Raw genomic sequence first — 27,853 nt, forward strand, 5'->3', positions numbered from 1 at the left:
CTCCCACAAGGCCCCGCGCAATGGCGCCGCCGGGGCCGGGACCGGAGCCGCGCTTGGCGGGGCCCGGGGGAACGGGGTGAGCGCGGGGGGGCGAGGGAGGGGGGCGGCACCGCAGCGAGGGGCGGTGGCACGGCCGTACCCTCCCCTCGGTGGCGGGGTCCCCTCAGGGGACAGGGGAGGCGTGTGAGGCGGAGGAGGAGGATGCGGGGCGGAGGGGGGGGCGTAGGCCGGGCCCGCCTCCCTCCCCTCAGGGCTGCGGAGCGGGGGGCGGGATGTGTGATCCCGCTCCACCGGGGCTGCATGATCCACGGAGCGCTCCCGGGGGTGGGGGTCTCCCGGCTGGCTTCCGAGGCACACGGCGGAGGTGCCGGAGAGAGGAGCGAGTTGCCCCTCGCGGCCACCCCCCGGCACCTCCGCCGTTTGCAAGCGGTTGCAACAGCACCTCTGAATTCCCTAAAATTCCAGTGTGATCGTTTATGCGCCTTACTATTAAAAACGTCAAAATTCAAACTCTTGTCTTCTTCCAGGTAGCTTTGAAACTGGCCCAGATGGCCGGGCTTTTTCGGAGGGAAAGGAGCAGCTCCCTGGTGAAAGTGGTGGAGACTCCCGGGACACCTGCACAGCTCTGGAGCAAGAGGTAGAGAACACTCATCTTTTCTGGGACATATTTCATAGAGAGGTGAAATATTCATGCTTTTAGCACCCAGAAAGACAGACTGCTCTAAACCACAGGCTTCCTGCACCCTGAGGGGTCAGAGCAGCTGTCACATCACGCTGGTTTGTCCCAAAGTGGCACCTCAGCAGTTCTGGTCCTTTATTGTTCTTCTCTGACCACATAAATTTAGCCTACATAAAACCAAGTTGTGTTCTTAACAGGCATTCCCAAAGCTCACAGTGACATGTTTTCTTGGAGTGATCCTGTTTCTTAGTGTTTTCCACCTTGAGGGAACCATCCATGGTTATTTGGGGTGATGGTGCAGTCACAGCAATTGTTAATTCAGCTCTTCATAACGTTCCTTGAGCACTTTCTTGGGGGTTGGTTTGTTCCCTCGCAGTTGCACATCCTGCCCACAACTCACACTCATGTTAATGTGCAGCAGGAAGTTCCTCCTCTGAAGCAATCATGGAGTGAGAGTTTGATGCTATTTTAAGAAGAGTTTCTCAGGCAGCCAAATTGAGTGAAAGAGATCGGTTTTATTTCAGCTGACCGTTTACCAGTCGAGCTGGCGGTAGAAACCTATAAAAACATTTTATTTCACCAGCACACAACTCAAGAAAAGCCTGCTAAGGGAGATTAATGTAGAACCTCGTCAACATGAAAGCCAGAAGAGCTTACAGGAGGTGTATTCTGTTGAACAGGAAACAGTCTGAGCTTCCCTTATTAATGGATGAGAGTGTCAAAGTAAAAAAAAAGGTTAAAAATTGCTCATTACAGTAGAAAACTTGCTGATCCAGAGAGGCAGAATCTGCCTCACAATCGAAAAATGAAAATACAGTGAGTAATCCCACCCTGAAGAGGAACAGCATCCGTTGCCTTCCAGAAAAAGGTGTGGTGTTGACGATAATTCCTCAGCCCTGTTCAGCCACATGTAGGGGTTCAGATTGATTCGCTCTGGAGATGGTCTTGCCCACTGCACTAGGTTGGTAGCAGAAAGGATGGGAAAAAGAAATACAAGAGAACCTTGGTTTCTCTGAGAATTTCTGAGGGAATTCCTTTTAAGCAGAGACCAAGAACAAGTGAGAATATGAAAAACTGGATGAGAAATGATCTGCAAAACACATAGGGAAAGGTATTTAGAGCTACAAATGGACGCCTTTTATGATATTTCAGGAGAAAATACATCCAACAGGTAACACTGGCTCTTAATAGTTGCAAAAAAGTGCAGTTCAGAAAAAGTTTAACATAATTTTATTCAGGGAAGAGAAAAATATTGTTGATTGGAGTTCCCCATGTCTGGGAACACGCATCTTCACATATTCATTATGTGCATGGGTGAAGGATGCAGTGTCTTAACACCAGCCTTCTGTGATTGCAGATGATGAAGTTTTGCTGTTAAAGCAGTTTGGTCACAGGGGGCTCCAACAGAAAACAGCACCGGGACAACATCACAGCGAGACGCCCACAGGCTCGAGTTCTGTTTGACATGGCCATGTTCTACTAGACCTGCCATGACGGCATTTTTTCCCAGTGTTCCCAACTGGATTCAAGATGCAAAGCAGGAGGAGGAAGAGACAGGCTGGAAATTAGTCCCCAGACCAAGAGGTGAAGAGACCGAAAGTCAGGGAAAATGCCAGTGTGAACTATCAGAGCCCTCCTTCCCTCACGTGGACAAGCTGAGAACTCACACACTTTCCCATTCGGAGCAGAGGCCCTACAACTGCCCCCAGCTGCACTGTGGCAAGGCCTTTGCCTCCAAGTACAAGCTCTATAGGTAGGTATCTGCAAGTGCCTCTGCCCAGCAGTGCCAGGAGAGAGGGGAAACCCCCTCCCTTGTGTGTCTTTGCTTGAATTTCTGAGAAGCTGGAGGAGGGGAAATGCCCTTTTACCTTGCAAAGCTGTTGAGTCCCAGACATTACCATACTTGGCATCTCTTTACGCACCTTCCAGAGAACTTCAGCTAATGCTGTGTCCTGAGCTCGAGGTGTTTTCTGTTTCACTGAGGAGGAAATAGGAACAGAAAGTGAAGTTCATAGATTGAAAAACAAAATGAAAAGCAAGAATAGTGTTTGCATTCATAAGTCTTGCCTCTAATCGCAGGGATAATTCCATGACAGCTTTTGCTTCAGTATGGAGGAGTTCCCATTTATGTAGTAAAGTACAACACAAAATAATTTAACAGGGACGGCTGAGAACTTGAAATCAGATGAACCACAGTGTGGGAGAGTATGAGATACCAAGGTGAAATCAGACCACAGTGGCTGTAAGCAGACTTGGGCATAGCCTGACCCTCCTGATGAGCTGAAGTTTTCTGCTAATGTCACAAACTAGGGAGGTTTTCTTTGGCAGCCTCAGCAGAGAGCAGGAGCTGAGGAGAGACAGCTGCTGGGACAGACTGTAGGTTTTGCCTGAAGCATTGTGCTCCTGTGCTCCTTGTTTAGTGGAGATAAAATGCCATCTGGGATTTTTGTGGCATAAAGTGTAGGACACAAGGAAAATTTTGGAAAACTAGCATGTGTTCCCTCAGGGGCTGGATGTTTGTCTGACCTTTCCTGCTTTTCTCACCTAAGGCATATGGCCACGCACTCTGCTCAGAAGCCTCACCAGTGCATGTACTGCGAGAAGATGTTTCACCGGAAGGATCACCTTCGGAACCACCTGCAGACCCACGATCCCAACAAGGAGGCCCTGCACTGTCCCGAGTGCGGCAAGAACTACAACACCAAACTGGGCTTCAGGCGACACCTGGCCATGCATGCGGCTGCCAGCGGTGACCTCAGCTGCAAGGTGTGCCTCCAGACCTTTGAGAGCACCCAGGTCCTGCTGGAGCACCTCAAAGCTCATTCCAGGCGGGCTTCAGGCGGGGCGAAGGAAAAGAAGCATCCGTGTGACCACTGCGATCGGCGCTTCTACACCCGGAAAGACGTGCGGAGACACCTGGTAGTGCACACGGGGCGGAAGGACTTCTTGTGCCAGTACTGTGCTCAGAGGTTTGGGAGGAAAGACCACCTGACCAGGCACATGAAGAAAAGCCACTCCCAGGAACTGCTGAAGATTAAGACGGAGCCAGTGGACATGTTGGGTCTGCTCAGCTGCAGTTCCTCTGTGGCAGTGAAGGAAGAGCTGAGTCCTGTCCTGTGTATGGCATCCAGAGACATGATGGGTGGTAAGAGTTTCCCTGGCATGCTGCCCGTGGGCATGTACAGCACACATCTCCAAACCATGCCAAGCTCAGGGATGCCCCATTCTTTGGTTCCTAATTCTCTTCCAATGGGAATGAGCTATCCTCTGGAGTCTTCTTCTCCCATCTCCTCCCCATCGCAACCTCCTCCAAAGTATCAGCTTGGATCTACCTCATATTTGCCTGAGAAGCTACCCAAAGTAGAGGTGGACAGCTTTTTGTCAGACTTCCCTGGCAGCCTGTCTCTCTCATCTGGTGATCCTCAGTCCTCTTCGCCTCAGCCACCTGCCCTGGATGAGGCTTTGCTTTCCAAGAGCCCTGCTAACCTCTCAGAGGCTCTCTGTGCTGCTAACATGGACTTTTCTCATCTTCTTGGCTTCCTCCCCCTAAATCTTCCTCCTTGCAATCCACCTGTCTCATCGGGGGGATTGGTCATGGGCTACTCGCAGGGGGAGGCGCAGCCACTGCTCACCACTTTGCAACATCAACCTCAAGAGTCTCCCGGAGCCGGGGCCTCACTGAACTTTGGGCCCCTTCATTCATTGCCCCCCGTCTTCACCTCCAGCTTGAGCACAACCACGCTGCCACGGTTCCACCAGGCATTCCAATAAGCTGGAAATAGCACTGGAGAACAGATCTTTCAGTCACCCTTTTGTGGAGAGCCTTAAAAACGCACAACTCTTCCTTCCTTGGGGGTGTGAAAGCTCTGGCAGAGCTGGGTCAGACAGGAGGTTTCTGATCTTGGAGGGAGCACTTGTAGACTGGAACAGCCGATACCCTGTGTGAGTCCCAGTCCTGTACAGCGGAAGATTTCAGCTGATAGACTGGATATATTTTATCTAATTTTTAATCTGTGAATCAGGAGCCGCGCTTAGCACTGACCTTCCCTGAGAATGCTGGAGCTATGTTCCTCTCTGGGAAGGAACTGTCCCTCAGAAGGAGTTGAGACTCTTTCATCCTGGGCTAAACTTTTGAAGAGTCCAGCTTCCATTTCGTGTTGCCACACTGCAATTCTGGCAAACCAGCCACACCTCCACATGAAGAAGAAGTCATGATACCGCTCTGTATGAAGCCAATGGGGAAGAGGCTGTCCTTCCCTGCTACCTCTCATCCCATCACCCAACACAGCTTGCTCCACATCAGTGTTAAGCAACAAGCCCGTTTACATAGTGAATTCAGCGTCACCTCTTTGTAGCCATTAGGATAAACTCATTATGGTGAACATTGTTTACACAACACAAATCTGTTTCTGCCATTGCAAAAATAGGAGGCACCAGAATACACTGGGTTCATCTCTGGTGTAGCTAGAACACTGTTTACACAACGAAGTCAGGTTGCACTGATTTCTCTTCACTTATCATGTTCTTCCCCCATGGGGAAATACACTGCTTTTGGACCACTTCAGCCTCTGCCCCTGTAGGCAGCAGCTTCCTGCCTTTTCTTGCTAGCTATCCCGAGTGAAGGGGATGGAGCAGCTCTCACAGCTTAGCTTGGTGTGCAGTGTATGGACAGAGCCCTTTTAAATATGTCCCCCAGGCAAACAGATCTGGAAACCAAAGCACGTGAGAGAGCTGGGTGAGGAGCTCGGGACATCGAGCACTGGCATACCAGGCATGAGAACAGGCTGCAGGCCCTGCTCCATGGGTTCCCTCGGGATGAGGAACAGAGTATGAGTTTCTTGGGTTTGGGGTTTTTTTAACCATGGCCATTCATTGAGGTCAGCACCCTTTTTGGCTTGTCCAAGAAGCAGTTTCAAAGGTATGTTTTAACCTCAATGGTGGCAACACCCAAGAATCAAGGAAAAATTGGTCCCAGCTTCTTGTACACACTGTCAGTGTATTTGAAGCATTTCTCCCAATACCAGTAGTTCTAACAAATGCTGAGGTTTGGGGCCTGCACTCAACTTTTCACTTGGTTTTGGTTCCACTGGCCTCCTGAAATTAAAGTCCTGCTTCCCTTGCTCCCTGCCCTACCTCTTAAACTCTTCCATGGGCTGTCTACCTGCCAGGGCAGAAGGGTTATACTGGGAAGTGGCAGCCAGCTGCTGGTGTCATTTAGCACCTGTATTGTCTCCTGCTCCTGTTTTCCTGGGCACTTACACTGCAGATGAAGACATATGGAGGTTGCCCTGCACTGGTGCATGTTAATGACTATGGACAGGCAGATCTTCATACCTCAGCGTGGAGGAACCATTATAGGCCAATATAAACCAGGAAATCTGTCAATATTCTCCATAAATTTAGGAAATGCAAAATCTACCTCTGCTCTGTTATCTCAGCTCCTTGGGTGAAGCCAGATGCTGTCCTCCCTTGTCTCCCCAGAGCACATCCACCTCAGTTGATGCAGATTCCTTCCTGCTGAGCCATGATCCCACTGCGTGACATCAGCTGTGCCTCTTTTGGTTACAGGCTTGTCCCCCTTCCATTTTACTCCAGAATTTTATTTTTAATTTAGCTTAGTAATTCTTCCCAGAATGACTCTTTAGCAATCCATTGATTCTCCAGAACATAGATCGGTTGTTTTAGGTTAGCCAGCAATGCTGCAAATAAGACTTTCGTATCAAAATGTAATATAAGATTTATTTACCTCAGCAATATCCTGTGGCAATGATCTCCCCGAGTTGAATGCAGTACTTTTTCCTTTTCTCCACTGGAAAATGTTGCCTTTCCAAGTCCAACGAGTGCCTTCTTGTTCTCTAACCTAGCAAAGGTAAACAGGGCATTGCAGCCAGTCTGTTTACCAGCATTGAATACCTCAGGCCTGTCTTCTATTGCTTTGCTCTTTGCAAATTAAAGAGTTTCACACTGTTATCAATTATATGCAAGCCTTATCCCTGTCTTCAGTTGAGAGGATTATTATTTTTTGAGAAATAAATGGTCAGAACTGATCACTGACTGCCAGTGAGGATTATCAGATTTATGCAATGCCATCACACACCTTTTCCCACCACAGAACATTCAGCTTTCTTGCTTCCTGCCTGCATTGTACTCTGAACAGATGTCATCACTGGAATTCCTTTAGCAGTGGTAGCTAAACTTAGAGCCAGGCATCTTTTTCCTACCAGTAGTCTGTCAAAGAATAAATGGAATTCATTTTGCTATGATTTGCATGTGTGATTTGCTTTCCACAGCTACTTTAACAAGGAGAACTGCAGTAACCTTTCTAATGGAAGAAAAATCTAACCCAGCAAGGGCAGTGTGGTCAGAGGCAGCATTTGAGCTGATTCCAGGTGTTTGCACAGGAAAATGGACTCAAAGTTCCTCTAGCACAACAGCTTGTAATCTGAAAATATTTTACCAGTCAGTCTAAAACTAACGAGACTAATTCCATTTGAAATAGCAAGTGTGCAATTCACAGAACAAATTATAGTGAACAATTTTTACCTGCTTATAAGAAAATACTTCAAGCATCCAAGCCTACAGCATTTGGGAATCCCAGTCCACTAGGACATATGTACCAAGCTCTTAGGCAAGTCAGTGGAAGCCAGCTTAGCCCAGCTCCTGCTGATGCAGCTGGAGGTAAGGGACAGGGGTAACCTTGGCATGCTGTGAGGGGGATTGCTGCAGCACAGGCTACAATCTGTTCTGTGCTGGATGTGCAGGGCTGTGCTGGATGTGTGGTATGAAAAAAAACCAACATCCCAGAAAGAGTTTGGGTTTGATTTTTGTTTTGGACCATGAGTTTGGGGCTGCAGGTCCAGGACATGGCTGTGAGTCAGGCAGGCAGAGCCCAGTAAACCATTCCACTGTGATCCCTCTGTTCTGGCACACCTGTACCAGGAAGATTGCACCAGATTGAGCCCAAGGGCAGCAACTACAGCACACATGTTCACAAGGGTTTAGTTAAATAAAGGAATCTTTTAAATTGGCTGTCTTGGGGGTGTCCAAAGCAATAGGAACAGTGCAGTCAACTAAGATACGAACCCATAGACCTCCAGTCAGCAAAAGGAGAGGACATGAACTTGCCAGCCCTTATAAATCAGACCCTGGATTCTCAGAAAGCCAAGGACTTAATGTCCCTCTAGAAATAAGAACTAATAAACAGCCAAGCCACTCCCTGGCAGCAGAGGGTTAACCCTTGCCCATCCTTTCAAGCTCAGATTGCCAGAACCCTGTGAAAGGCTGAAGATCTTTTTCCCCTTGGGATTACAGCTCACTCAAAATCCATTTGTAGGAAGGAACAACATGTTATCTTGCATTTGCTTCCACTGAATTTCACATGACAGAATACCCACACACTGTGTTGTGACAGACCCCGTTCGCTGTCTCACAACATTGCTGCACTTTAGCCTGTGTTGAAAAATGGTGTCACTTCAACTGGAATCCTTTATTCACCTCAGGTAGATTGATGATTTCAGTACTTTTGTTGAGCTCAGCTCTTTGTTCTTTAATTCCTTCTTTGCTGACAGGTGAACAGCAGCTGCTGGGAAGATTTCCTGCAGTTCACTGAAAAAAATCCCCTTTTCGTTTCTCTACCATTGCACCACCTTTGCTCTCTGGATAGAACAACCCCACAGAGCATTTTCTGCTGCCTGCAATTAAAATTTCCAGAAATAAATCTTCAAAGAGGTGCTTCCCATCACACTAACTTCTTGCTTATCCTCTAATCCCAGTTAGTCAGGCTGACTGAATTCTCCCTCTGGTGACTATTTTTAGTTAATTGCCTGCCCAAGCCCTAGAGCTATTCTGCCACTGAACAGTGAAGCAGATGAATGGCTCAAACAGAACCACTTCAGGTTTCCATCCTCATCCAAAATTTTTGTCTTTTCCATAACTTATTTCTTGTATTTTTCCCAGTTCCTAGAGATGGGAGCTGCCACCTGATGCTCTGAATCCCATCCAGTGTGGTAGGGAGAAGGTGGTTTTGTTTAGTCTGGTCTGCTGGATTTGGGAAGCCCAGATTGTTTTCACCCCAATCCCCAGTTCTGGCACCTCTCACTCTTTCCATGCCTGTGTACCATAACATGCCACAGCCATACTGAGCCTCTCTTGGAAAGCAGCTGGAAGCTGCCAGGAAGATGCTGTTACCACTGATCCAGCTGCCTTACAGGACCACTATTCCTATTCCCCACCACCTCTCAGGTTCTGTTGTCCCTGCTGCACAATCCATGCACACTCACATCCGGCTCACCTCTGGCTATTCCCAGTGATGGACTTCCTTCCTTCTAGTGGATAATTGGGATCCCCTGGGAATCCTACACATTTCAGCTACTCTTGTGGCTGCAGGTGAGGAGTGTTCTCCTGGGGTACAGTTTGCAATCTCTACCTGGAGCCAGTTCTACATCTTCCCACAGGCCAAAAATCACTTAACACTTCAGACTGGCATACAAACAGGTCGAGCAAAAATGGAACTGGTGTTCAGAAATGACACCAGAAAACAGATCACATTCTGCTTCTCACAAATCCACACCAGGAGATGAGCTTGGCTTTCTTGTTTAAAATATATTTTATTTCCATGTGCAGAGGTGGGCTGCAGGAGCCTGAAGCACCTTCCTCAGTCTGTGCTTGTGGCTGAAGCCAGGTTTGTGAGGTCCTTTCCCCCAGTGTCTAAATACCAGCATGAAAATAGAGCATACATGACACAGGGAGCTTCTCTGGATCAGATCACAGTGACAAGGAAAGTTAAAAGCATTGCAAAAGATAACCAGGGAATTTGGAATTATTTTTTTTATTACTATAAATAGGTCAGCTCTTCAGCTGGGGGGAGAATCCTCAACATGGAAGTGTCTTGTTACAAACCAACCATCCCTCACTTTTGTGTCTTTGTTTTGAACTACTGTGCAAGGGGATAACCAGCTCTAGCATGGAATGTGCTGAGTGGACAGGGACAGCCTCCAACACCTGGGACAGGCCAGGCTGGCTGAGTGTCCAGGTGAACAGGTCAGGGACCTGCCTGCAGCCCTTCTCCTTCTGTAGTCAGTGTCTTGTGCTTGAAGCTAACACACGAGCTTTGCTCAGCCCTCAGCAGCACAACCCACTTCAGGGTGCAACACGAGGGGTGCAGAAGCCTGCACGCTGCAACACATCCCAGAAATCCTGCTAGAAGCCTCTCTGGAGTTTGAGTTCTTCTCACCTACTGAGTGCCTCAGCCTCGATGCTTTGTGGAGCTTTCTCACTCTAGCGATTCCTGTTATCTAGGGCAACTTTTAGAAAGACTGTTTTGTAACATTTGAATGAGTGTTTTCCTTAAAAGAGGATATTGAAGAACACAGAGCTGTCTGCTGATGTGCTCTTGAGACCCGGGGTGGCTACAAGAAGGACAAAAAAGAACCTGTAGAACCCCTGGGAGCAGCCAAGCTCCAAAACTGCTGCTGGAAGAAAAGCTACTGAGTGGCCTTTGCAGCCGCAAGTCATGCCAAGAACCCTCTCCCAGCACAACCTCTGCCATCTCCCACAGGAGCCTGTAAACATCCCTTTGGAAGGTGAAGGGTTTGGGATTAGCCATGGGAGGGGATGGGAAAGCCACAGTGCCTCTCCCCAGGGCTGCCATTCACCCTGTCCCTTCTTGTGCTGGTTCTGGACAGGCCTCATGCCCAACCTCCCTCCCTGCAGCTACAGCTGCCAAAGCCAGAAACTTCCCATTGTTAAAGCTCTACTGGTTTTCTAAAAACAAACTTTCTAGCACTTTTACAGAGAGTGAATAACCTCATTTAATGGAGTATTTTGGGGGCTGTAAACAAGGTTTTTAAATTGTAATTAAGTGCCATTAGGAAATGTATGGTTCATCACTAAAATTAGCTTTTGCAAAATGAAGTTCAAATTGAAAGCATCTTTTATAATGAAGTTGTTTATTAAAAGCATTTGGATGATCTACCCCAGGTGTCTTCATAGAGGGAAGTTTGGGTTTTGGTTGGATTAAGACAAGACAGACTCATAAGGCAGGTCAAAGACACAGTTCCCTACATGAAGCCACAGAGATTTTTAAATTTCTTCCAAGCAAAGAATTAAACCCACAAGAAAAAACCCAGCACCCCACTGGGGAGGCAGCCACAGCAGACACCATTATCCCCTGTCAAGGAGAATGATGTTTATTAGACAGAAAGTTCTGGTCGCTTGGTTTCACTAAAATTTCCAGCCCATGTAGCAGCACTTCAGGCAAGTCCAGCCCACTCCCCCTCACAAATAACTCTGACATGCTCTGCTTCCCACAGGCAGGAAAACCAGGACCAAACCTCAGCTTAAGCTACAACTGGTTGCAGGCACCAGCAGCATTTGAAGATGAAACAGGGCAAAGCACACAGGGCCCTCTTGGGATTCTCCTTCAGAACAGGGATTAAAAGCTGACAGCCATGATCAGTAATAGGTGCTTGTCTGAGAATGATCTAGTTTTCAGTTCTAGTTTTCATTTCTAATTCAGCCACCATTAAAATGTGCCCTTTCCTCAGCAGCTTTCCCCTGGTGCTGAGGACTGTGACAGAACATGAATTCACTCATCTGCCAAAAATGAGAAATAAGTTCAGCCAAAAATGAGAAGTTCAGTATAGATTGTCCTGGTGTTGGAGCTGAAGCTTCCTTTGCCTTTTGAAAGGGAGAAGGGATTATTCTGTTGATTTCTGAGTTTTGATTCAAGTATTTGCCAGCTCTGGTCTCACTCACAGGCACTCAGCAGCCCCCAACACTGGGCTCTGTAACCTGGGGGAATCACATCCATTGCTCTGCTGGGCAAACCATCTCAGGAAAAGGGAATTTACTTTGCCTCTCTCACCCAGCATTCCAGCAAAGGCTCATTGATCTCCTGCCACACACACCCCCCAGCAGAAACACACAAGCTCTGGGAAGCAAATGGAGCTGGAAGCCAAAGCTGGGGGCTCAGCTTCTGCAGCAGCAGCACTCCTCAAACTCTCACTCAAAGGAAGGAATGGCAGCTCCCTTCCAAGCTGTCCTCTCCCCCTCTGCTGCTCTAAAGCACTGCCCAGCACTGCCATCCAACAGTTCTGCTGCTCTGCCCATCACTGCTAAACATCAAACATGTCTCACACAAGACACGAGTTGCTCAAGTGATCTTACCCAGCAGCACAGCATCAGCAGATCAAATGCCTCAACTGGTGGCATAATTACAATATATGTCAGCATTCGGGGTATGCCACAGTGGGAGAAACTTAGTTTGCCAGGAGGAAAATATAACAAAGAAAACCAGAGTATTCCAAGCTCTGCTTCTGGCTGAAGCCACACATCACAGACCACATGGGTGCTGAACAGGCCAAGTGCTACAAAAAGAAATTCTCCAGAAGTGGCTTAGGAGAACCCAAGAGAGCAGGATGACAGGACAATGGCAGATTTATTTACAATAGGACACAAAGAATACATACATTAATTAAAAATTACAAAGAATACAGAGAAAACACTTCAGGGAAGGGAGAGGAATCAATGCTGGCTGAGCCTCTCCACTGGGGCAGGGGCAGAAGAAAAAAAAAAAAAAAAAATCAACGAAAATCTCAGAGGGACCTCAAATCAGAACTGACACAGGACTCCACAGCACAGCTGGCTCACACATCCCCTCCTCCCTTTTTCCATCCATGATTCCTGGCTGATTAGATTCTGGCATGATGGGCAGGGCCAATAGGAAGGGACACAGGCCCTTGCATGGACCTGGTGGAAGCTTATGGCAGTTGGGGTTTAAAAAGGCCCCAAAGCCCTCTCTGGGAGCAAGGAGGGCTTTGGACAGTTTTGGGTTGGAATGATGTGACCTGTGGCAGCTGATCATTGGAAGACCTTACTCCAAGAAGAAAAAAATTCACAGAACTCACTAAAAAAACCTCTCCTCTGTAGTCCTGGCTGAATCTAGTGAATCTGGGGATGAAGGGAGCCTTCACTGCAACATGGAACCTTTTCACTGATAAACATCACTGAAGTGACCAAAATAAAAAAAAAAAAAACAAAAACAAACAACCCACAACCCAACTTTAACCTCTTTTGAAAAGAGTTTCCCACAGGCTGATTTAGGCATCAAGCCATGGGGAAATAAAGAGCCCATGTCAGCTATCCAGAAGAGCTTGGACTGTTTTTTGTGGAGAAGAACAAAATACAGCTATGGGGTGTACACTTTTCCTGTTCCCTGGAGGTAGAGAATTTCAGAGGAGGAGCAGAGAGCAGCAAGGGCAGCCAGAGCACAGGGCCAGCAAGAGAGCCCCGCTCCCAGCCATGGGACAGCTCACGGGGCCACCTGACTGTGCCAGCCCCTTCAGATGGTCTGCACAGCCCTCGGGCAGCTCGGGCCCAACACTGCCTCACATCACTTGGCACTAACGCCACGGCACCACAGCCATCTCTGCAGGATCCCAGTGGCATTCCCAGGAAGCAGCCTGCCCTGATTCCTCACTCATCCAGAGCAGAGCTATTGACAGAGCAAACTCTTGTAGTTACCTCGCGCATCCTTCCAGTCCTGTATTCCAGCACAACCACATCACTTCCACCAGGGCGTTTTTTCCTGCCTTCTGGAGAGGCAATCCCACCCTCCCACAGTGGCCTGTGCTGTCCGAGGCTGGAGGGAGGGAGGAGCGATGCCAAAGGTTGCTCAAGCTCTCTCAGGTGAAATTGCACTTCCCAGGCTCTGAATGGCACCTCCAGCAAATTGTAAACAAGCCGAAGCCGGGACTTCGGTGATCGGAGTGCGCCGGACTCCCGCTGGGTGAGCCTTTAGGCTCTGGTTATTCTGCCATAGTCAAGCTCCCTCTTCTGTGCAGACACGAAGGCAGGAGAAAAACCCAGTCTGATACTTGTCTGAAGAGTCTCCCTGAATCCTAGAGCACCCCAGGGGCTGGAAGAAAACGTTTTCACAAGTGTTTCCACTGCTGTCTCAAATCCGTTCATCATCAACATAAAAAAAAGGATGGATTAGCAAAAAGGGGGTTTACTTATACAGAGGGATATTTCTCTGCTAAAAAACTCCCTCAATTATGGAACAGGATAATAAAGTTAAAATGTAAGGTATCTACAGACCCCTTTTCCCCACAGAAGTAGCCCAGAATCCATGTACACTGTGCCAAAGTTACATTCCAAATCGAGGAGTTAATTATTTCTCTTGTGACTCTCCCACTGGATTTTTGTTTCCTTAAAAAGAGCTGGGAGAAGATGTCCCTGTCCCTCCTGGGAGGACACATGTTCAGAGGTGTCTGATTCCTGCTGGGGGGATTCCAGCTTCAGTCGATTTTCACAGCAGCGTAGATCTTCCGCACAAACATGTAGGCTGCGTAGAAACCAATGGTGCCCGTCAGGAGCCAGAAGGACAGGACCATGAGGGCAGTGTAGCCAAAGTACAGTAAGGAGGGAATGAACTCAACAATGTCCAGCTGAAACAGAAGAGGATGAAAAAAATCAGCAAAATAAAGCACAAAGGCAACAAACCAACCAGTGCCCTCTGCAAGGGGAGCTCTGGCAAAGGGAGGAAAACTTTCGTTTTTGTCCAGCTGAAGGGAGATCCCCTTTGAGGTGCGGTCAGGGAATGTTGTCCTGCACAAGTCCTGGGGCACACCCCTCTCTCCTGTTTGGAAGGGCTGTCAGCACTGCCTTGGGCTGGCATGGGCAGACTAGGACTCAGCAGGCCCACCATTTCCTTTCCCAAATCCCACAGTCACCCCCAAAAACACGGCACTTTCACCCAGGAGGAATACCTTGTTCACAAAGTAGAAGACAGCATAGATCAGTACGTAGAAGGCAGATCCTCCGGACACCAGGAAGGTCCTCCACCACCAGCGGTAATCCTGACAGGATAAAGAGCCTCATTATCCTCCTGGACCTTCTTCTCTCCAGGCACTGCCTCAGGGAAGCTGTGACTATTCCAGGACAGGGAGAACACCACCCATCTTCCTTCAAAGGAAATCCACAATTTGGGACTGGGGGGGTTTTTTTGTCACAAAAGTGTTTCCAAATCAAGAGATGTGATGCTGAAAGTCAGGCTCAGAGCACCTGCTGCCCAAGGACATGGCTCACCTTTGGCCCTGCATATTGTTTTGTATGTGGATGGAATGGAACAGTTTGGGAACAGCTCAAAATACCCTGTGTCCAGCAAAATTCCTGGTATGAAACCACAGTTCCCAGCCTAACAAATAAGCAAGGAGCTTTAATTCCCTTTAGAGTGAAGAGACATTTGGAACAATCACAGCTGTGAAGCTGGGCCACACTAATCTTTGCTGAGCAGCAATAATGTGATCTGTGCTTTTCCAGGAGCAAGTACCCTCAGCTACCCAAATTACAAACATGGAAATCTCACCTCAGCACAGAGCTGGAAATACACCATGACAATGCTGATCTGGGAGCAGGATACCACCAGAATTATAAACACCAGGAAGAGGAAGCCAAAAAGGTAATAGAACTGGTTCTCCCAGATTGCCTGAAATAAACACACAGCAGGAATTTGTTCCCATGTTACTGTGATCAATCACCGAACGTGGGACTAACTTCTGGCAGCCAGCCAGGGGAAAATGAGGAGCCCCTCAGCCTCACCTAGATGAAACCATAGATTTAATGCGTTTCACAACGTCACTTCAAAAGATTCAGGTTACTAAAAGGTGCACACAGACAGCTCTGAGGTAGCTTGTTCATTCCCCTGCATCTCCCAAGCAATGGAATTGCTTGTTCTGGGGAAGCAAATTTTTCCCCATCCACACAAGGTGAAAAATGGGCAGCAGCACAACAGTGACTGTCTCAAGACTAAGACCCTTCCTTGATGTAATGTTACAGTAAATTTTTTCTTTACCACAATTGTTCAAACCACCAGGAGAGCCCCATAGCTCGCTCTGGAAACTACTGAATGGCCTGGAAGAAACCAATTACCCCTTTCAGAGAATACAGCAATAGGAGACTGCTCCAGTGGAAGTGCCCTCCCTTTCAAAAGCTTTGGCATGAAAGGAATCCTATTGAGGAGGAAAGTGGGTTAAATGCTTACACTAAAAATGAAGAACAGTTCGATGAACATGGCTCCAAAAGGCAGAATACCAGCCATGAGGATCCTAGAGAGCAGAAACAAAAACCATAAGCAGCACAATAAAACTGTCTGGACATTAAAAATTCCTTGTAACCACAGAGAACACTCCAAGCAAAGGCTCTACATTTCCAGGTTCCTAAATTTCAGAGGCAATGTCACAGCTGCTCCCACTGTTGAGCATGTACCATGGCTACAAGTACCCCTCATATAACATCCAAACTATTGATGTTGTCTCAAGAAACCCGATCTGCCATCTGTCCATGTCCAGAGAGCAGCAGCAGGTGACACTCAGCAACCCAAGGGGACCGAGGGGAGGGGGCTTAACTCACCGTATTTCCCAGACACTCATCACTCACCCCACAAATTTGTTCATATACCACCTCTGCTCCGGGATCTGCCTGGGAATCTGATTTGTCCGTACAGGATTGTCATAGGGCTGCTTGCGAAATCCAAAGTAGTAACCCAAGTAGACCAAGGGCAAGGAGATCCCAAACCACATGCAGAGCAAGGCCACCATGGTAGGGAAAGGCACCTGGAATCACACCAAGAGCCACAGAAGTGAGGCTGACAGCTCTCCTACCCTAGGGACTGATGTCATCGGCCAAGCCAACCCTCCAGTCACCCACTTGGAAAGGCCTGGGAAGCCAAGTGAGTCCCTATCAGCCCAGTGACCCTCTCCCACCCAGCAGGCCCCAGGCTGAGGGTGGCACCTACCGCACCAGAGGAGTGTTTCCCCCAGATGAAGCAGTTGAGGACAAAGCAGATGCCGAAGACGACGCCTGGGTACAACGTTGCTGTCTGAAAGAGGAGCCACAGTGTAAGAGAGAGCACCTGACTCATCAGCCAGATGTTCCTATGGAATGAGTCCATTCCTGCTACAAGGCACACGTGGAAGAAGTGTCCCTTCTGCTAAAAGACAAGGACACAGAGCTGAGCTGCGGGGAGGATCTTGAACAATCCTCTTTGCTCTAGTACGTGCTCTGGTGGTGCCTATTCTGTACAGCTACAAGGACTGGATCCACAGCAGAAGTGCAGCACAGCCAGACTCTGTCCAGCTACCACAAATGTGTGAAGCTTATCCACAGATCTTGCCATCAGCAAACCTGGATAAACAGCACAGAACATTCAAGACTCACACAAAAAGCTCCCTTCTTCCATCGATGGCCTTTCAGAGTCCGGTATAAGCGGCCAGCAAAGAATCCACCAAAAACCCTGGACAGAAACAAGCCAAGACAACGAAAATGAGCTGTTGTTGCTGGGGAGAGGCAGGACAGCACAGGGGGGAAGCCATGGAGGCACCTACCCCATGAACATGAAGAGGAAGCAGGCAGTTGTCATCAGCGCGCCCCGGCTCGAAGGCGACAGCATCCCCAGCATAGCAACAACTGCAGAGGGAAACAGGAACAGCAGCTCTGAGGGACATGTGCTGCAGCAGCTGGAGGACAGGGGCCTGTCCCATCTGCAGCCCACAGCTGCCTGCAATCTCTGCACAGGCCTGATTTCCTTCACAGCATCACACATCCACAGCCTCCAGCACCAGGCAGAGAGGAAAGCACAGCTTTGATCTCAGCTACAGACCATGCTTCAGCCTCAGCTTCCCCAGGGGTGGGAGCAGGTGCAGCTCAGCAGGCAAGGCACACCTGTGCAAGTCCTCCAGCCCACTATCAGCCAGGGCTCACAGCTTGGCAAAGGAAATACAAAGCTGCCTTCAGCTGGGCAATGTCATCCAGCAACTCTACAGTGCTGAGCACAGGCTGATGGCAACAGGAAGCAGCTTCACGGGCCTCGCTCCAGATAAGGTGAGCACAGGGTGAAGTCAAACATCCTCAAGCATCATTCATATTACAGCAACATGTGCCACTTACAGATGACAATCAGGATCATACAGAAGAGCTGAATTCCAGAACCCAGGAGAGAGCTGAGGATCATAGGGTACTGTGGAGGCCTGAAGACATCTCCATGCACAAGTTTCCAACCAGATTCCTCCATGGTATCTTCCTATAGCAACAACAGAAAAAAGGTTATTTAGATGTGATGTCCCAGTGGAAAAAAGGTCCTACCACAGCCAGCCTAAGAGGTTAACTTCCCTGGATCCAGTTTTTCTACTGAATTTCTCCGCTCTAGCCAGGAAACTTCTTTCCTCTTGGGCTGAGACCTGAATTGCTGGTGCCAGGGCATACATTTACAGGGGTGTCTGCAGTCATTGCTTAGGTCTGAAGATACCTGAACTGGTATGTGATTGTTCAGGCAGAAGAAGGTGTGTGACAGCACAACACAACTGGCCCCCCAACCATGGCAAGGGTTCAAATGAAATCAGGGGTAAGGGAAGAGACACTACACCCAAATCTGCACACTGGATCCCTCCTGACCTGTGATTCCCTCCCTCTAATCCCACCCCAAGGAACAAACACACACAATGTCATCTTCTTTGTTGTAGTTGGCAATGTCCTTCCGCAGAGTCCGGATGATGATCATGCTGAGAATCCCTGAAAACAAGCACAGAGTTCAGCTCAGAGGCTCCCACATGGCTGTGCTACTCTCACACTGTGCAACTACATGGCTCCCACCAACACACTGTTCTGGCTGGGAGAGGAGTTATTGAGTCATCAGCAAAGACAGAAACAAAACCCCAAGGAGCAGAGAAGGCAGTATTCCAGCCAAAATGGGGCACTGTGGCTTTCTTGTGGGTTTTTATACCCACTGGTAACTGCCTGACCCCACAGGACACTGCTTGAACTGGGAGGCTTTAAATTGGTTTCCTGCTCCTTCTGACCAGGTTCAGATGTGGCCACATCCTACTCAAACCACCTGCAGCTAAGGCTTAAAGAAAATTCCTTGCAGATAATGATAAAGTCTTCCTCTCCCCACACATCCACTCACCTGAAAGGAAAAAGACAACCACAACCGAGTTAATGATAGAAAACCAGTGGATCTGCACATCACTCATGGTCAGGTAGGTGTCCCAGCGGGAAGCCCACTTAATGTCACTTTCCTGAAAGAACAGGAGAGTTTTTCTCAAACCACCACATTCCCAATGTCTTTCACAACTCCACTGACAGACACTTGGAGCATATCACTGCCAGCCAGCTCCCCAGTACTTCCTCACCTCCCAGTGCACAGAGTAGGTGAAGAGTAACTGGTTCTCCTTAGTAGGATCTATTTCCTGAGGGGCAGAGCCTGTGGCTTCAGGCAGGGTGCACATGCTCTTCTCATCAGCCTTCAAGTCTGTAAGGGAAAGCATGGCACACAGTGAGCCCTTCCCTCAGACACCACCTCTCCCATGGAGCATCACCCTGAGGGCATTGGGCTGCAGTAATTCCAGGTGGGGAAGCACTCTTTCCTTGCTCACCTGCTCTGCAGTTTGCAAAACTATTCTCCTGACCAGCAGTGGAGCACCATTAACAAACTTTCAGGAAAGCTATGCACAGGGCTCTCCTTAACTGGAAGGATAAAAGCCAGAGGTTCTGAAGCCAAGGATCTGGAGCATGAACAAATCCTCTACTCCACATGATATGGTGAGAAACAAGACCTCTGCAGCCATGCCTGCTCTGCCAGAGGGGAGCTACATGGGGTGATCCACACCATTAACAACTGCCCCTCTAGACACCCTTTTCCACTGGGTTCACTGAGGTAGGAGTGTTTTCCCCTAACTATTATTGTTAAATTTCAATCCCCCAGAACAGTTCCAAACATCCTGTGTGTCTCTGAACCAGCACAGAGTGTCCCAGTCAGGGAGATCTGTGCCACAGCAAGAGCTAGAATGCCAGACGTGCCTCATACCAGATGACACAGTGCAAAAAAATCCAACCCCAAAACCTCAAACTCAGATCTTTTTACAGGAATTGATTTTCCATGGATTTCAGTTCATGGATATGTCTGTATTTTTGGTACTTCCTTAAAAACAAAACAGTTTCTTATTCTTTTAGACTCATTTCTGTGCCCTGTGAAGCAACAATTGGCACCCTGATACATCAATGGCATCCGACTTTTGTCTATACAGGAGATTCTTTCCCCCCTGCTCCCCTTCTCAAGAGTCTCTTACCTTCTAGTTTAATGCTTTGGGGAATCACCTCAAAGCGCACCACCCTGTAGGTGTGCTCCTGGCTCTCTTCCACATCCTCTCTGTGGTAGTAAAGGATGAAGGAGAGGTGGTTGTGCAGGTAGAACTGAAAGAGTGACATAAAATAAAACATCAGCACTCCATAGGAGGAAGAGGCAAAGCTGAGAAGCAACAACTGCAGAAAACAGCTTCAGTGAGGGAAAATGAAAGGCTCCAACACCAGAGATCGGCCAGTGTTGGGGGCAGTGCTTTTGCTCTGCTGAGGGGAAACCACTGCATCAGCCTGACCAAAGTTACACAGTGAATAAAAGCAAGGACTCCTGGCTTTCCCACCTTTCCAGCACCACCCTCTTCTGCTCAAAAGAGACCTCTCTCTCATATTTCCATTACTAAACCCTTTGATTGCATTCCCAATTCTGGCACCCTCTGGCAGACCTCTAACAGACACCCAGATCTCCTCCAGGCACCCTCACACAGCACCTCAATTCTCTACCTTGTTACCGTCCATAAAGCCAAGCCTATATCCATGCTCAAACTGCACATCCTTCTCCTTCTTCTTCTCCTCTTCCTCACGATTGGAATAAAACTCCAGTCGTGTTGCCACAGGGAGGTTATCAGCAATGCTGAAAACACAGATTTCAGATCAAGTTTGTCCACAGCACCAAATTCCCCCAACACAAACCCGTGCTCGAGGTGACTCACAGGTGGACGTAGTAATCCTCCCTGATGCGCTCAGCGATGAGCTTGCTCTGCTCCACTGTCAGAGTGACTGGCTTGTTGGGAAAGTTGCACAGAACTTCACATTTCTTCTCCACATTCATGGAAACCTGGAAAGGTGTATTTACAATTCGGTCCCCTCGAAGAACCTCACCTAGAAAACAGGAAAACACAGGCAGGGTTGGAGACTGCCAGGCTTCCTGCTGCTGATCCTGCTGCCAGGCACTGTGCAGCTGGAGGGACCACAGCAGATCTCCTTTGCTACCCCAGGTGCAAGGATAAGGTTGCAAGTCAGTATAGCCAATGTGTTGGAAGTATCCAGCCCTGCTTATGAAGCAGGTTACATGCTCTCCTTCAGGACAAGCACTTCCTCTGTCCAACACATGGACACTGCCCTTTGCAGACAGCCAGCACACCGTGAATCAGGAGAAGCAGGTTCTCTCAGCTAAGCAGAAGGGACACTTGCAATTGCTTTTACCCCTGTAAACACCCCCCACACAGGTACACACCGAGGTTCTCAGCCTTGTACGTGATCTTGCTGGGCTGGCAGAAAGGCAGTGAGTAGTACTCATATGGCAGCTGGGTCCGAGAGCTCGTCAGCTTCACAGCCTACAGGAAGAATGGAAGGATTATCCCCAGGAAAGAATTCCAGATAATTTCCTGTCCTCTCAGCATCATCATCCTGTAGCTGATGCTTACTTCAAGACACCTTCCATAAAACTCACTTCCAGGAGGTGGTACTACTACTATTACTACTACTGTTAAAAATAGTAACAGAGACAGATGTTCCTGAGAGACTTCCAGTAGCAATTCATTCACAGAGAAACACTCAAAGAACAAAACATGATGGTTTCACAAATTCATGTCTCAATGGAGTCCTAAGAAACAACAAAGAGCTCAAAAGAGATTCAAGAGTCACATTTCATACAAGATTTCCTCAAAAATTCATATCCCACTGGACTTAGAGGTCTGGCCTCCAGTGCTATGAAGAGTTCAGCAATTTTAATCTCTGCAAGAAAAGCCAGAGAGCCATCAGTCTGGGAAGACAAGGTGACCAACTACAAACATTCCTGGAGAGTTTCCACAAATCACAGGGTACAAGGGAAGTGCAGACACATACCACAACAGCCAAGACCACAGTTGCTCTGGAAAAACGAAGTGTTTTGTAACACAGCCAAGCTTGTTTATTGGAAGAGTGCTGGCAAACACACTGACTTGCCTAAGCACTTGAGGAAGCATTTGGCTCCTGAAATCCCTTTGAGAACAGCCTTTCCAAAACCTTCTTCTTCTGGGAAGCTTACTGTAGCCACAGACAAGTCTCATTTGCTTAAAAATAGCCTAAGTCTGGCAGTCTGTGGCCAAAGAGAAAACTCTGCCCTGCTTCACGTGGGAGCAGCCAACCTCAGCAGCCCCAAGGGTGCTGGATTTGCTGAGACAGAGGCCACAGCTTTAGAAAAATAAATTAAATGGGCTATAAATCACTGATGTCTGAAGATAAAGCCTGGCTTCCTTGTGGATAGGTGCAGCAGCTCTGTCACTGAGTACCAGCAACACTGCACAGGAACAGCTCTCAGCAAGGCTGGTCTCAAAGATCTGCAAGGTTCAAAGACAAACACCTCCACTTGGGAAGAGCTTTTCATGGATTTCCCTGAAGGCACAACATGAGCAAACTGGGTATTGAGATCTGATTCAGACCTTATTCACCTTCCACCCAAAGGAACACTCTGTGTAAACACTTAGAGTCAGCATAATACTGAAGAAATTAAATTCACTTCAAAGCCACAGTGAGAAAGGGACCCTTTTCCCAAACAGAGTAACATCTTGAGGACTTTGGTGCAACTGCTGAAGGAATTTGGTAGAAGAGATCAGAAGCAAGAACAGGAATCATGTTGGGACCCAAATCTTGTGAAACAGAGGAAATATCTGAATGCAAAATTTTAGCAACAACAGGATCCCCAAATTTAAGTTTCCAGCCCCTCTTAGCTGCTATGGTGTAAGAAAGAAAAAACCCAAAAGACAAAAAAAACCCCAACCAAACAGACTAACAGCACTGAGTTTATCCTACCTTTATTTCTACAGGATCATTGCGGTGGAAGTTGATGGGAGCCACCCCAGGTACGTAGAATGAGTCTGTGCTGTGTAGCAACAACAGCAGGCCCAGCACATATCTCAGCCTTTCCTGCAAAAAGGAGAAGGAACAGTAAAATACAACAGAAACACTGGAACATTAGAGATGGGCAACAACACTGGAAATGTTCATCCCAGACATTAGAAAGGCTGCACAGCCAGGTGATTAAACAGAAATTAAATTCAATTAAATTCACAAAAGCTGTTCTGCTTGTGACCCTCACCAAGTCACTTTCCACTCAGTGTGTCTCTGCCTCTCCATCTGCAATTAGGAAAACTTTGGCTTTGCTCAACCACAAGAAAAATGACATTTTTATCTGCACCATGGGGCACTGAGCAAGCTTTTCTGCTTGCCCCCACTGAGCTCCCTGTGTTAGAAAACTCCATGGATTAGTAGAGAAGAGGGCTGTAGCCCTGGCAGTGGATGTGTGTCAGCTCTGCACAGCAGCACTTACCCTGGAGCTGATTACAGATGGATGCTCACAGCCACTACCTGCAGAAGAGTAGTTACTGTGGAGTCAGGTGTGACACCAGTAACTGCACCCACAGGGATGGTCCCATCACCACTCTCTCCTGCTCCACTCTGCTTTCCTCACCCCTCCAGGCCACAACACAGCTTAGTAACATGGCAAAAACTTCTTCACCCCTTTTATAGGGAGCAGGGTGACAAGTCAGGCTGCAAGGTTCAATCAACTCCAGGAGAATCTCCCCAGGAGAACCCAGACCCTAACACAGACACAGCAAACCCTTTATTTAACACACCTTGCTGCTCCTCAGCCCCTCCCATTACCTCAGGTAACCCAGCTCAAGCACGAGCAGGAAGGCTGTACAATGAAAATCAAGCTTTAGAGTATTAGCCAGCAGCAGCTTGCCTGGATTAGGACATCAGCTCTGATATAATCTCACACCACTACTAGCTTCAGCCCCTTCTCCTGAAGTCCCTGTGTGTATGGCACTACTGGAAAACCACACAAAACATGGTTTGGGACAACTCTTGAGCTAATGCTGCCGAAGTAAGAAACCAAACCCCCACTGTTCCTGTGTGTCCTCAGCAGCGTCAGTCAGTCTGACTGACAGCACCAGAGGGAACACAGCAGCTCTATCATGGGGATCCTTCCTCAGGTTGGGGAAGAAAAAATAATAAATTTAATAAAATAAAATAAAATAAAATCTGTGTTTGGCCCAGATGCCTGTGAGGGCAAACCAGAGCATCCAGAATGAGTGGAATTGAGCAGGATGAAAAAAAAATAAAAAATAGGTAGAGCTATCAGGGGGTTGCAAGTCTAAAATGTATTTAAGATGCAAATGCTAGGCACCTACAGAAAATACCAATACTGAACCATCAGATACATGTGGCCTTCCAGTACCTGAAGGGAGCCTACAAGAAAAACTGAGAGAGACTATTTACAAGACCATGGAGTACAGGACAAGGGGGATCAGCTTTAAAACGACAGAGTAGAGTTAGATTGTATATTTGGAAGAAATTCTTCCCTGTGAGGATGGTGAGGCATTGGCACAGGCTGTTAAGAGAAGATGCAGTTGCCCCATCCCTGGAATTGCTCAAGACCAGGCTGGATGGAGTTTGGAGCATCCTGGGATAGTGGAAAGTGTCCCTGCCCATAGCAGTGGGGTGGAACAAGATGAGCTTTAAGGACCCTGCCAACCCAAACCATTCTGTGATTGTGTGATTTTTTTGCTTACAGAGGGGATTTTCAGATCTATTCTAAGCACAGCCAAATACACTTGGAGCAGGCATAAAGCCCCAGCTTGGAAATGCTCCTGTTAAAACTGCCTGACATTCAAAAGTGATCTGCCTTGAGGCAACATGGGGCTTATTTTCTGTGCTGCACCAAATTTTGCCTTTCCAATCTTTAAAGGGAGTGCTCAGTGGCTCTCTGCAGAGTAGGAAAAGGTTTTCTGGACAGGGGAAGCACTGGAAAGAATCTGGATTCTTGTCCCACACTGCACTTCAGAGCAGCCAGCAACATTTGTCACTGAAGTGACAGACCTACACAATGCCACTGAAAACCCAAAACCACACTACTGCCACCCTTGCCCCAGCAGGCTGGGAGGTGACAGAACTTTGGCAGACACTCAGGAGACACATGAGCATGCAGAAGATGAAATTTTTGATGACAATTTTGGCAGAAATCAGGCTGTCTTTGCATACAGATGAGGATGACTCAGGCAGCACCAGGCAACAGGAAAGACAAGAGGGTGACTCTGTAAAGCCTTGCCAGGAAAGAACAGTTGGTAGCAAGAAATGGGGAAGCTGCTATGCAACAGGTGGAGGAAACTTTGGAAGCAAAACATGAAGGAAATGCCCAGTGCAGGTTCCTGAGCTGGCAGAGCACAGGGAAGCCGAGGCCAGGGGCCTTTCTCATCAGGACCTTTGCTCTTATACTGACAAACGTGCTTCATCTCCAAACGAAGTCAGCAGCTTAGAAATTGCAACATGGACACCACCCAAAACATCTGTGTAACTCATAGCCTGGCCAGGTGATCTTCTCACACGGGGGATGCCTACAAGCTGAGCTCTCTCCCATGCCAGGTTAGAACTTCCAGGAGGGAGCTCTGTTTTGGTTCAGTCACAGAGCCCGGGCAAGGCCCACGCTTCCAGCAAACAGGACACACAGCTTCACAGCCTTTTCCAAATATTTACAATTCAAAAACATGCACAAAACCCCCTCAAATTACAATCTTGCATCTGAGGTGTCAGGAAATCATGTAATGGTGCAACAGGTAGCACAACAAATATGCACAACTCTAGACTGAGAAAAACCCAGCTGCAAGTAGGCAAAATTAGTTCAGATTGCCTAAGCCTGATTATTTTCCTACATGCAGACATGCAGAGACACTCTTTCTTAGGAGAATATGATCTAAATAAAAGAAGTAACTGCAGGAGCACGATCACCCATTCCTGTCCCTCAGATCAAAAGTTCACACATAAACCTTCTCTAAGAAGGGCCTTTTGGATAATTATCACTAGTTTTGGGGTCTGCAGACAACCCCAGGGTTATCCCATTAATATAGACTTATAACAATGTTGCCGTTTTCTGTGAATTCACAGAAGGTTCACAAACCATGCAACCAAAACAGAGGACTTGTTCTCCAAATCCCACTCTGGCCCAGCATGAAGAGACCCTGAAACATCCAGTTATTACCACACTTTTCCTTCCCTAGGGCTCGTGTTCCCTCCAGCTACCACTGCCAGAATCTGACCTCCAGCATTTATTTAAGGGAAAGGGGAAACAGCAGCTGCTCCCTGGGGCACTCTGCAACAGCTCAAACGTGTTCCAGAGGGTCCATGGCCTGGCCATGTGCACCCAGGACATCTCTGTCCAGGTTACTGTAAACAACTTGAAGAAATCCTCAAGCAGCAGCAATTTCAAGCATCTAAACTGAGCTGGTGCTGTAGCAGGGCTGGTTTAGGTCTTAAAAGATTCTCAGTCCACACAGGAACTGAAGAACAGAACACAGTATTTGTTCAAAGAGACAAAAAGGAAGTAGGAAGTGACAGTGATGGATACCATTAATTGTCTCATCTCTTTTTGGCAGAGAAGGGCAACAGGGACATCAAAGAGCCATAATCAAGAGCTGTTAATTTTCAAAGACAGCTTTGAAGAAAAACAGGGAAAACAACCTGTACAGAGTCATTTGTCCAAATGGATTCACAGAGCTCTCCTATTCCATTTCCTTACTGAAACCTTTTTAATATGGTGACAGAAAGGGAGGAAAGCCCTAACCCACTACTCTGTGGGAGGGGAAAAAACCAACAAGCTCTCTGACACACCTTCATTCTGCCCTCAGGAACATTAGCAGTACAAACAGTGCTAATGGCACCCTTACACTCATCCCGTTTTCCAAGGGCTGCCTCCTTGGATGATCCTGACAACTGTCTGGATAAGCTCATCTTTATTACACCCCTGCCCTGCTCACCCTGCACTGGAGGAGCCACCGAGAGCTCTTCAGAAGGAGACAAGTGCTGCATTCACATTGACTTCAGAGCTCCTCTGACACCAGGAGAGCTGCCGGCTCTCTGCCCTTCGCACAACAGAGAGCCACGAGGAAATTCCCAGTAGGACCATCCCCAGCTCTCAAAGTCAGCTGAGCACTCCTTCCTCCCTGCCTGGGGGAAAGCCAGCAGAACATGAAGACGCTTAAAGCAAATTAAAGGAAAACCTCGGCTCTCCCAATCCCTTCCCAGTCTCTCTGAGTCACCTCACAGCCCAGCCAGCAGCGACCTTTGTAACAGCACACATCCTTTACCCATACCGCTATTCCTGCAATGCATTGCCATAAAAATACCCTGCTATGAAAGCAAGGAGGAAATCCGTTTTACTCCTGCAAGACCTCAAGGCAGATAACAAATGTCTCAGCAGCCTAATTTCTCCTCTGTGAGGTAGCACTGATGCTCACCAGGAACACCTTCAGTTCTCCGAGGATTCAAGGTACAATTCAATGGGACTAACAGGGATGCTGGGACGCGGGAAGGTGAAGCAGCTGCTCAAACCCGGACGCGACAACAACCACCAAACATTTGTGAAAACCACACACAGAGCAACAGCCTCCGTGCTCAGCACCAGCACCGGACCCAGGCTGACACCTCGGAAGGCAAAAGGAAATGTCGGTGCTTCCTACAACCCACACCGCTCCGAACACCCCGCCCGGCCCCTCCTGCCCAGACAACGCCGTAAACCGCAGAAAGAAAGCCAACTTTGCTGCCGAGGGAACGCGAGGCAGGCGGGACAGGAACGCGCTGGGCTCCGCTGGACCCCTGGGCACCGAGCGGCGGCCCGAGCTCTGCCCGCCATAGGTGACACCGCCGGGAGACGCGGGGCAGCTGCAAGGCCCCGCGCGGGACCGGGGAACCTCCTCCGGCCAGGGGCCAGGCCGGCATCCCTTCCAGAGCGGTGCAGGCCCGAGTGGAGCCCCCGCACCGAGCCCCGCGCAGGGGCCGCGGCCGGGCCGAGCCGCGGGACAGCGGGCGGGACGCGGGGCCGGGCCGGGCCCCGCCGCACTCACCATCGCCGCCGACGCCGCCATCTTGGATCCACGTGTCGGCGCTGACGTCACCGGAAGCGGCGCGCGGTTGGCTGCGGGGCCGATCGCCATGGCGACCGCGCCGGCCGGGCGGGTCCGCGCCGGGCGGCCGCGCTCCGTGCTGCCGGGGCCGGGCCCAGCTTAG

General features: G+C 48.6%; 2 protein-coding genes across 8 annotated transcripts; one reads left to right on the forward strand and one right to left on the reverse strand.

The window, feature by feature from the left end:
- The first annotated feature begins 5 nt into the window (after positions 1 to 5).
- PLAGL2 (PLAG1 like zinc finger 2) lies at positions 6 to 6,942 on the forward strand. Of its 2 annotated transcripts, XM_015647542.3 has the most exons (3): positions 6 to 76; positions 528 to 637; positions 3,229 to 6,942. In XM_015647542.3, the coding sequence occupies exons 2-3, from the start codon at positions 549 to 551 to the stop codon at positions 4,448 to 4,450; spliced, it is 1,311 nt and encodes a 436-aa protein (XP_015503028.1). In that variant the 5' UTR covers positions 6 to 76; positions 528 to 548; the 3' UTR covers positions 4,451 to 6,942. The 2 variants fall into 2 exon arrangements, with proteins under 2 accessions (XP_015503028.1, XP_033375060.1); XM_033519169.1 differs by lacking the exons at positions 6 to 76; positions 528 to 637 and adding an exon at positions 2,154 to 2,432.
- TM9SF4 (transmembrane 9 superfamily member 4) lies at positions 1,893 to 27,795 on the reverse strand. 6 transcript variants are annotated; one of them, XR_004500015.1, is made up of 21 exons: positions 27,691 to 27,780; positions 22,604 to 22,717; positions 21,048 to 21,147; positions 20,524 to 20,692; positions 20,315 to 20,444; positions 19,804 to 19,927; positions 18,868 to 18,986; positions 18,642 to 18,753; positions 18,177 to 18,247; positions 17,627 to 17,759; positions 17,065 to 17,146; positions 16,898 to 16,973; positions 16,476 to 16,559; positions 16,118 to 16,293; positions 15,723 to 15,786; positions 15,048 to 15,167; positions 14,449 to 14,538; positions 13,202 to 14,127; positions 3,224 to 3,793; positions 2,548 to 2,657; positions 1,893 to 2,198 (listed from the first exon to the last, which is right to left on the reverse strand). XR_004500015.1 is itself a non-coding variant. In XM_015647540.2 (18 exons), exons 1-18 carry the CDS (start codon positions 27,778 to 27,780, stop codon positions 13,978 to 13,980), a joined length of 2,004 nt encoding a protein of 667 aa, XP_015503026.1. In that variant the 5' UTR covers positions 27,781 to 27,795; the 3' UTR covers positions 10,851 to 13,977. The 6 variants fall into 6 exon arrangements, 1 of the variants encoding a protein (XP_015503026.1); XR_004500014.1 differs by having other exon boundaries at positions 1,893 to 2,237; XR_004500012.1 differs by having other exon boundaries at positions 1,893 to 2,657; positions 3,263 to 3,793.
- Positions 27,796 to 27,853: the final 58 nt, after the last annotated feature.

The sequence above is a fragment of the Parus major genome, chromosome 20 (assembly GCF_001522545.3).
Source record: "Parus major isolate Abel chromosome 20, Parus_major1.1, whole genome shotgun sequence".
NCBI lineage: Eukaryota > Metazoa > Chordata > Aves > Passeriformes > Paridae > Parus > Parus major.